At 41.8% G+C, this 10,926-nt stretch overlaps 1 protein-coding gene across 1 annotated transcript; it reads left to right on the top strand.

The window, feature by feature from the left end:
* The first annotated feature begins 1,895 nt into the window (after positions 1 to 1,895).
* Positions 1,896 to 6,319, top strand: tlnrd1 (talin rod domain containing 1). The gene has a single exon (XM_010877039.4). The coding sequence runs from the start codon at positions 3,931 to 3,933 to the stop codon at positions 4,993 to 4,995; it is 1,065 nt and encodes a 354-aa protein (XP_010875341.2). The 5' UTR covers positions 1,896 to 3,930; the 3' UTR covers positions 4,996 to 6,319.
* The last annotated feature ends 4,607 nt before the right edge of the window (positions 6,320 to 10,926 follow it).

The raw sequence follows: 10,926 nt of genomic DNA, 5'->3' as shown, positions 1-10,926 counted from the left end.
GAGCCAGAGGACAAATACATTTGAGTGTCTAGTTTGAGGAACAGACACCTTACACATGCTCAACTTCATTGAATAGTACCCTCAAAACACCAGTCCCAACGTCAACAGTGAAGAGGTGACTCCAGGATGCTGGCTTTCCAGGCAGAGGTGCAAAGATAAAGCCATATCTCAGACTGGCCAATAAAAAGAAAAGACAAAAGAACATATACACAGACAGAGAAAGATTGGAAAAAATGCCAATGATTCAAACCCTGGAGCTTGCGCTCACTCGCTCTTATGCCTATTCTTGTAAATGCTCCTGTAGTGTGCAGCCACAGTACAGTACATGGGGTCAGTAGTGCTTCAGTAGAGTTTGGGCTGAAGCGTTTCCTCCCCAGCCTACTCCACCCAATGGCACGGTGCCCTGTGCAGCTGTGTGTTAGAGACTGACAATGCACAACTTGTGGCCTAAGCAGCGGCAGTAAATGAAGCAGTAGGCTGTCTGTTTCCAAGACAAACCCACATTTTGGCTGATAGTGATACCACATTATAGCATTACATTAAAAATATATATATGTATTGCTTTAATATTGATCAAAACTATAGATTGCTGGAAAAGTGTGATTCACACACACACAATTAGTGTATAGCATTATTACGGTTCATGTCATATTTCTAAGGGGTCTGGGGAAGGTACGCTGCTATTAGATATTGTGCTCCATAGTGCTTGTTGTTGGTTGGTTCGAGTCCTACATGATCTACTGCGAATGAATCCACCAATACGGAATTCCCTGTTACAGGCATAGACATAAAAGGGGCTTCTGTATACATATATATGATTTCAATCCTCCCAATCACGGGTTTCAGCTCTAGTAACTGCAGTATACATCCAGCACGTAACCCTTGGAGCTTACAAGGGCTGGAGTTACATTCAGTAGCTAAGTCCCTTCCTCCATTCTCCCATTAGTTCCCTCGCATCCCAGTTTTCCGTGTCTGTCTCCTGTGAGTGGACAATGTCAGTGATGTCACTACCATAAACAGAGAGCGAAGAGTCAGATTTCACAGCTGAAAGTAAATACTGTGGCTCTTCTAATATTTAGAGCACAACAAAGAGGGGGTAGGGTGCATATTGAAACCAAATATGAACCATAATCTTAAACCTATGTATCATACAGTATAATACTTGTGCGATAACCAAAATTATGACTAATCCACTATATGAAAAATAAAACTCAAAATCTATTGTTTTCGCATTTAAAAATGACGAGAGTGCAGATGGTTACCACCAAGAAGAATTGTACAGTAAATTATTTCTGTTGTAGGATGCGATTAAATTCATTCTTAAAGGGTCACAATTATAAGCCATACAAACATCATTGGCTGCCCAGAGAGAATGTAAGCAAATTGGGATGTCACTATTCCAAGTAATATTTATTGCTCACCTATCGAAAAATAAACTTTATTCAAAACATTTTTACAACTATAGCTCCCGGCTGCTGTTGTTAAGCAGGCAGCATCATATTAGTTTGCACGCTAGCTGAGAGATCTCTTACGCTTGAGCTATATCTCATATAATAGCCACAACCGGCAAATATCAATAAACAGCTAACCATCCACTTGCATTGATTGTCATATCCCTTGTGATCGTGAAAAAAGCATGGCAAATATGAAAGTCATTATAATATGAAAAAGGTCACGATATTATGAAATACATCTTGTTAAGAAAAAGCCATTGGGAAATACAATGTATTATGAAATGTGAACATTTTGAAAAGTGGGATTATGAAATATATTTCAAAGAAAATAATGTGCCACTTTATTTTTTCAATATAATTTGTTGCCTGCCAGTGAAATGACTGATTCTGTGTAATAGCGAAGTTAATACAAATAGGCCTGAGCAAATCACTTAAGTGGAAACGTAGGTTACGCGTCGAGATATGCGGAAACGTTACACCAAGAATTAAAGTCCAACTGACTGAGCTCTCAGAAAAGATACCGCTCAAGTAGAATCCAGCAGCTGTGTGACAGTTAATGTCAGCACTGTAAAGTAGCGTAAGTTTAGAATTGTTAGAAACAACGACGAGGTCTTAGAGTATCACACGTTTTTATAGTTTTTTAGAAACCAAATTAAGGAGAAAGAAAAAAATGAAATGGAGGGCGGACTGTCGGTCATTTTGGAGAATTACGTTAGGGTGTAACTTTGCCCTTACACCGGTAGTCGAATGCACCCACGTCGGGGCCTCGGGAAGGGCTGGCTTATAACAGAGGGAGCAGTCTGCCGTAAAACCCGGACAATATAACTCACCAGGAAAGCAAATAACTATCTGCAAAAATTGTAGAATCGCATCGGATCACTTGATACACTCGCGCCGACTGTTTTGGATGTATGTTGACACACCAGATTTACAGTAAACACAGTTTTAAAAGTTACATACTATTTCAGCGGAAGGCTATTCCCTCACCTCGCATCGCTATCTGTGTTGCTACTTCGCTACCAGCAGTACTGGTGCGACCACACCCTCCCCGCTTCCTGATACTATACAGAAGATGTATCGGGAGAGAAGGCGCAACTGACTTTCAGTTTGTAATCTCCACCACTTATTTTTCAGCTGCCGTGTGGCCAACCAGAAGTTTAATTTTGAATGAAAGGTGACAGACGCTTTCAGGAGTTTAGGCCATCATTTCTCCGAGGACATGACTGCTATGGATATCAAAACCGAAACCCGACACAGGATATGCCGGACAAGACATTCGCGCCCCGCGTTTTGCTAAGAAGAGCTTATGGACAATAGATATGCCTATGGAATCAAACCTGCCGGACGAACTAGTTTCTATCGCGGGATTGTGTATGAAAAAGAAGAGGTTGAAAGTCGCGGGAGGGCCAGTGCAGTTGGCCTGTTGCGTTTTTGGAGCCTTCTGTTTGGAAATACTCATGGAATGATGATGCAGGAAAGGCAAAGGGGGCGAGTGGTCGAACGGAACTGTCTGGGTGGTGCTCTCCTTGTTACTGGCATGAGCCAGCCTCCTCCCTGTAAAACTAGGGTGGCCAAACTTAGTGGGAACACATCAACTGACAATTCGGTTCACATACACCCTGCTGCCTTCAAGCAAGCAGGTATTTTAAAGTCCTATGGTGTTCTTGACTAGACTATGATTAACCTGAAAATAGGACATCTCTTAAAATTGTAGCTCGTTAATTCAAATATTTGAAAAGTGTTACAGATCGAGAATATTGTTTATTTTCTTAGATTAATACCTTTTAATATAATCTGTACATTCTGCACTTTGCCTAAAGTATAGGCACATTGGTGGCACTGCAGTTTAGTGTGTGATTTTGAACAATATAGCTTATTACCATAACCTGTGAATTGTTCTGTTTTGCAAAAACCTGGGACTACAAAATCTAATAGTTGGTGGTTGAAGTTTTTTTCAGGGCATTTTATTTAATATGTAAACATAAAAACGAATAAGTTATAGCCTTAACACTGAGTAATTGAGAAGTTATAATTTGAAGGGATTATTCTCAAGTGTATTTGATATTGAAATGCAAAGAGTCAATCTTTGTAATAGTTAATTTTATAGACCGTAGCTTAACAATCTCCAAACCTTTCTAAATTAATCACAGCATACTTACCATCTGTATTTTGTAAGAAATGCTGAACTTAAATATCATTTTATAGAAATGTTTACTTTGAGAATACAATGCCCTGTGCTTTTTCACAGTCTCACATTGACATGTACAGTTGACTACATATAGGCCAACTCTGAAGGACTATTCGGAATATTTTCTGGCCAGTTCAAACGTGCGGTTTTTACATATCTAGAGGTGTGGGTTAATGGTTAATAACAATGTCTTACAACAACGCATTCTCGCCATGGAGCGTATAAGACAAAGTAAAGCACGTTTCTGACCTAAACCTCTCCACGATTGAGCGGCGTGACCACCCTACTATGGCTAGTAGTGGCTCGGGGAAGTCAGCTAGCGAGTGTTCGAGCGGTACACAGAGCAGCGGCTTGCAGCAGAGGAAGAAGCTGTCATCCATCTGCGATACGTGCAAGGGCAAGATGCAGCTTGTGGCCGACCTGCTCCTGCTGTCCAGTGAGACGCGACCCGTGGTCACAGCGGATGGCACGGCGGTGGCCGAGACCTTTGAGCAGTGCCGCGACACAATCATCGCCCGCACTAAGGAGCTTTCTATCCTGATCCATGACATTCAGTCACACCTCAACATGGGCCGCTTTGTTGAGGTCGGGGAGCGCTTGCTAGAGATGGGGGACCTGGTGGTGTCGTTGACCGAGTGTTCAGCGCACGCCGCCTACCTTGCGGCGGTTGAGACCTCAGGTTCTCAGCCATGTCTACCGGGGCTGGTTGACCGCTACAAGGTGACCCGGTGTCGCCACGAGGTGGAGCAGAGCTGTGCGGTCCTCCGGGTTACGGCGCTGCCAGACCTCACGCCCCAGCTTCTCCTGGAGCTTTCTCAGAACATCTCACGCAACCTCAAGACCCTGACGGACGCCTCAGGCCTGGCCAGCGAGAGGTCCAAGGACCGTTTTGCCAAGGAACAGTTTAAGCTCGGCGTCAAGAGCATGAGCACGAGTGGCACGGCCCTGCTGGCCTGCATCCGCGAGGTCAAAACACAGCCCAGCGAGCTGACGCGCAACCGCTGCGTCCTGTTCAGCGCGGCACTCGTCCAGGCCGTCAATGCCCTGGTGGGCTTCGCCACGGAGCCACAGTTTCTGGGCAGGGCTGCCAGTGTGTCCCAGGAGGGTAAGGGTGTGCAGACCGCCGTCCTGGGCGGCGTCATGAGCGTGGTGTCGGCGTGTGTCCTCCTCACTCAGGGCCTCCGAGACGTCTCCAAGCATCCCGAGAGCAGCACCAAGATGGTGGACTACAGGGAACGCCTGCGCAACTCTGCGTGCGCTGTGTCGGACGGATGCACTCTGCTGTCGCAGGCACTGAGGGAGAGGTCGTCGCCCAGGACCCTGCCGCCGGTAAATTCCCATTCTGTGAATTAGTTTGACGAAGGAATAGTCATGAACCCTTTGTAGAGGTGATCGAGGACAGGATCATCCGACATGTCCTTGTTTTTGGCGTGCCCAAAGAGACTTGTTTTATAATGGCCCTGTTCTATTAGCGAGGCGAGGTTAAGTGAAAACACAGCGTCGACACAATGGAAGGCCAGTCACAACACAAAGGACATCTATGGATGTGGTTCTATAGATGAGCTAGGTGTTCTGTGGTTTGGAGATCAACTGGAGTAACAACAAATCGGAAAACAAGGTTTTGGTTGTGCTGGATGTGACCCAGACCTTGTCCTGACAGCTGAAACTCAGGCTCCAATCTTCACATAATGGTTGGCCTTCTTTTTACCAAAAATAAATGTACATTGATCTTAAAACCTGAAAAATTTACCTCAGTTTTCAGCTATGATGGAAACAATCGATATTAAATGATGGATGTAGCCTGCCGTGTGTGTGTGACCAATGACCTATGAACCCCTAGGTGACCCTTAGTAGACGTCCATGTGCCTGAGAGTGGAAAGGAAGACGTGTGTCCTCCATCGCTTGTGTTTTTCAATGTGTGAAATTCTTAAAATGGGTAAAAGCTGCTGTGAGTGTGTGCCATAGGTTTTACACTATCTACCAGACTTTCCATAGTATTGTTAATGTGTTTTTTTTTTTTTGGATCATGCATGTATAAATGAGTATTTATTTCGACTATTAAAAAAGGTTGTGTCTCGTAAGCGCTGCTGTCAGATCAGTCTTTGTGTCAGCGTACCTTTATTAATCATGATCAGAGCAGTGTGTTTCAACCACTACTACTTTGAAATGTGATGTAGACAGTCAAAATCAAACCAAAACTCTCCAACTCTTCTAAAGCCAGTAAGCCTTGCACTGTTGATTGGAGTATAGGCTCATTAACAAAATATGTTTGCTTGTTTTGAAAATGTGAAAAAGCATTTATTTAGTCAACAACAACAAAACATTAGAAATGTATACTGGTGAAACCTATGTTGTGCGTTTGAGCAAGACAACTAAAACTGCTTGTGTAAGTCACTCTGTATAAATGTCTGCTAAAGTACTAAAATGAGAAATGTAAAATTATGTAACAGGTGGCATAAGGTTTTTTCCATACTGAACAAAGCACTGATAGAAGTACCTTATAAAACCCTTGTATTGTATGGCATTTGGTCATACATTATTTATGTAGATTTGGTAAAGGGGTAATGAAGGCTTGATGTATCCTCACAACGTGTAGTTGGTGAAAGTATCTCCATAAAGACAATGTTTAGCTACCATGATTTAAAAGGTGAAATATTAAAGGTTGTTTGTTATGTGTTAGAAGTATTGTAGTGACTGATTTTATTATACCTTTTAATATATATATATATTTGCATGTATATATATAATTTTATGAAATAGTTTGTATTAAAATGAAAGAACAGCTACTAGTGGTGGGTTTTACAGGTTATAAATAGCCTTCTTTATTGCTTGAAAGAAAACACACGTAAGCTCCAGTCTGTTGGAAATGAGCCTCCTAAAATTATTCAGGTTGCCATGTCGGCCAGATATTGGAAATATATAGCACACATCCTTTAAGGTGTACAAATTACATAGTACTACATCTTCATGGGCTGGCTGTCGTTATTGATTGTGTCTAGTCAACTTAGTGTTCTGTTTCATTCACTTTGATGTGGCGTGGCCATGGGCCCATATTCATAAAATCTGCGGGTAGGAGTGCTGAGCTAGGATCATTTTAGACTTGGATCACAGTGAATAACATTACACAGATAGAGGGGACCAGATCTGCACTATTAATCTGAGAAGCTTTATGAATAGCAGTCCTGATAAACAGCTCTGATAATGGAAAAAAACTAAACAATGCAATGTCATCACCCTCTAATTTATAGGCATGTGTATGCATTAAGTTAGAATATTTTCATTTATTTTATTATATGTTTATATTATCTGCCTTTCTGTGAGGGAGTCTACTAAATCAAAATGGCTGAAGACTCAAACAATTACACAATGGTGAATCAGTGCGTGCGTACTGTACCTGTTGGCTGCCAGTGGAAACTACTTTACTTTCAGTTTTCTTATAACTCATGATCCATCCGTGTTGGTTTATTGTGCCTTTGAAGATGGACTCAAAGACCCGACCGGTTTTCATACACATACCCAGTGATTTGGTTCCTTTGTTATGGTAGTGCTCCAAGATAAGCCCCTTATTGCCTCGAGCTTTATGTCAATGTGTGTGTTTGATGTTGACGTGGCCCTATCTCACCCGGGACACCTCACACAAGCATATTTGACACTGCTCAGTCCACACTCTGTCCTCACACGCACACACACACACACACACACACAGATATTGAAGACCAAGCCTCTGTAAGCTTGTGCACTTTACCGATGCTCAGAACTCAAATCTTGTTTTAATGAAAGGTTTCTGATGTGAGGACAAGCAGCGACGGTATCTGCGCACGGGTCTTAACTGAATCTCCCTTCTAACTTACACCAGACAACCAGGTGCTGCTCTGGCTGTTACATGCCAATCTGGGATGTAATGCATTGGGATATTTTTCATAATATATACAGTGGCAACACTCATGAAGAACATTCAGTGATATTCTACATGTTTCTAATCAGAAGGCAGGAAAGCCTATTAGTCACGTTCGTTGGGCCAGTAAATGAATGGTTGCTGGTTCATATCCCTGAGTCAACAAGATAAAAAAGTTGTTGTTCTGTCCTTGTGGAAGGCAGTTCACCCAAATTGCTCTCAGGTCAACATATTGAGCCCATGGAAGTCCCTATAAATGCATTATAATGCATTATAATGCATAGCAAGTGATAGATTCAGTACACCTCACTGTGTCCTGTATCAGAATGTATGCTGGCCCTCTTTACATGTTAGCAGAATTAAACAGGTAAAGAGTGCCAAAGATTGCACTAATTTATTTTCATGATATTAGTGAGTTTTGGTGTGTGTTGTTGTTGGTGGTAGCAACCTGGTTCCAGACATTGTATCAGAAACTGTCACCCTCTTTTCACACACAACATTGTCAAGGGTTTACCAGGAATGATGTGAAAAAAAAAAACAGACACAAAAGTTCAGTCAGCCGCAGTCCTGTTGGCAAAAACAGCTAGTTGATGAGAGAAGTTGAAGGAGAAAGGCAATAACACGTTCACAGGTGGGACAAACACAGGCAAATTCAGTTGAAACAGAAGTATGCAGAATGGTATCTTGGAACACAATACTTGTTCGGGAGTGTCTCAAATGACGACCACACTGGGTAATTCTCTCAGATAAAAGCAATTTTTACGAAACATTATGCATTTTTATCTCTTTTTATTTTTCCCAATTTTATGCTTATTTTATTTAGACCATGCTTGGTAACTCCCAGTGGACATGGAACAGTTGATGTCACAATGTGTGTTCAGTCCTCAATTGACCCAGTATTCAGCTTTTCTGCCTGTGTCCTGTGTTTGGGCATGAAATCCCCCAAACTGTTTGTCCACAACAGGAAACCAATAGCACCAGCTATCAGGAGTCCCTTCCTTTCATTTACAACACAGAGGCAGAATTTTCAAGTGCCGGTTTCAACCATTTCCTGCATTTACCAGTCCACTGCCAGTTTCCAAGAACAACCAGCAAAGAGCTCTCATCCCTGATCCGGCCCAATCAGGACAGTTATTCCAGTCTAAAGGATAGAAAAGGTGTGCTTCCGGAAAACATGTTATGTGAGGAGTGATATCCCAAAATCAACACTGAAGCCACAGGGAGCACATCCCATAAGTAACACAAGGATGACGGATCCCTTCGTAAAACTACACAAGGTTTATTGATAACCGAGGGGTATTGAACTTTTGATAACCGAGGGGTATGTACCAACCTCATCGACTGTACCTACCTGTATATATATTTCATAAGATTGTATACCCGTTAACCAAGTGTAACTGTAGTATGTACATGTAGATACCGAACTCTAGTTTATCTACAATGATGGATCCTGCTGCACAAGTCAAATACAGTAATATTAACCACTGATCATTATCAGCTCTTTTTATCACTGATGTCTACACACCGTTTTAATTTGTATGTAACATAAGAAAACTTACGAGTGTTTTCGTACGTGGGCCTAATAAACCCAGTGCAATGGAATTACTTCAGTCTGTGTAGACTAAGGAGACAGCTTTGTTTTCCCTGTGAGAAGGCCCAGTATTCTGTCATTTTTTACTGATCTATTGCTGTTGTGCTCTTGTTCTTTAAACAGAGTTCACACACACACACACACACACTGAGCCGACTCACTCACACATTGACATTCATAAACACACACACACACACACACTCAACTCAGCTGTTCCAAGTCCGGCCACCAGACAGCTGCAGATCATTTTGCCAATCAGGTTGGAACGTCTGCAACTGATGCATCATGATGTGTTGGTTTCCTAGAGCAAGAGAATGTGGGCGGCAGATATTGTTGGAAGCAATGTGTATTTAATTCATGAAGTCTTAATTATAGTTTAGTTGATCATTTTCATGCAGAATATGTAACATTGTAATAATCTTTATGTTGCACATTTCACCTCTTAATAATCTTTACGTTGCATATTTTGGTGAGGTGTAAAGAAATTATCATAGTGGCACACAACTGTTTGAAGTAAGCTTCTTTTTTTTTTTCTTCTGATGCCTTTACTTCGCTTGTGGCATTCCTTTGTACGGTCCATGTTGGGTGAATTAATTAATTGAATCTAGCCAGGGGTGAAGAATACCTTCAAGCTCTATTTTTGGGTGGGCTTTACGTTGCTAGTTTCTCCAACAGCTTTGGCATATTGTAGCTTGACATGTAACCCCAGATCCAATATTAGCAGAAAGCTAGATGATCCCATGTACATTATTGATGAGCTTTTCTGATCCTGAGGGGCCTTGAACTGTCCACAATGGATCCCATTACATATGAAGGCAAACAAGCTAGTGGATTAAATGACCTATTAGCCAAGTAGTATCCAAGATGGCTGAAAAAGGCACTATCAACTGCCAACGATTTTGCATTCTCAACACTCCTGGGTGAAGTTTCCTGTTGATACAGATCTAAGATCAGCAACCCCAATCCCCACTGCATTTATTATAACTATTAGAACACATCTAGGAGAAAACTCACAATACACTGTTTTGACTATTTAATTTTAAAGTAGGAGGAGGGAATGTAGAAGATTGAGGCTTAATAACATTCTAATCTATTTCATGTTTAATTGTGTCTACTATTTGGATATACCATAAAATATAAAGCAATTTAATGTTATTTTAGTGAAACCTTTTCATAATGCCCAGTAATACATGCAATGTGTAAATCCAGATATACATGCAATGTTTAAACCCAGTAATACATGTACTATAATAGGTAAACACAGTAGTATATGTAATGTGATAATAATATACAGTATATAATGTAATGTGGGGCGGCATCTGACCCCATGTTACCCTACTAAATCTACCATGTAGAGAATATTTCAATGCATTACAGTTAATATATCAGTACCTTCAGTAATCAATAACCAGATTAATCTTTCCCCTCTCGTTAACCTGATTTAGCCCCCAGGGGAATGGTTGATTTCCTGCCTAAAAATGGGACAGTAGTGTCTTTGTGTGTACACACAGACACACAGACACACACACACTGACGCACACAAACACACAGACACAAACTCACACAGACACAAACTCACACACACACACACACACACACACACACACATACACTCATAGGCAACTGGACACTGTTTTCTGTTTGAGGCACATCTGGACACTGGATGGCTTTGTTGGAGCCACAGCTGATGTTTGAACAGTGTATTCTGAGGGGTTACACACACACACACACACACACACTCTCTCTCAGGGTTTCCCACCCTTCCTGTGTCCTGTCCCTGGCTGGTGCAACCCCACCC

The sequence above is a fragment of the Esox lucius genome, chromosome 2, assembly GCF_011004845.1.
Source record: "Esox lucius isolate fEsoLuc1 chromosome 2, fEsoLuc1.pri, whole genome shotgun sequence".
In the NCBI taxonomy this organism is placed as follows: Eukaryota; Metazoa; Chordata; class Actinopteri; order Esociformes; family Esocidae; genus Esox; species Esox lucius.
This window is presented reverse-complemented; position numbering and strand designations above follow the sequence as displayed.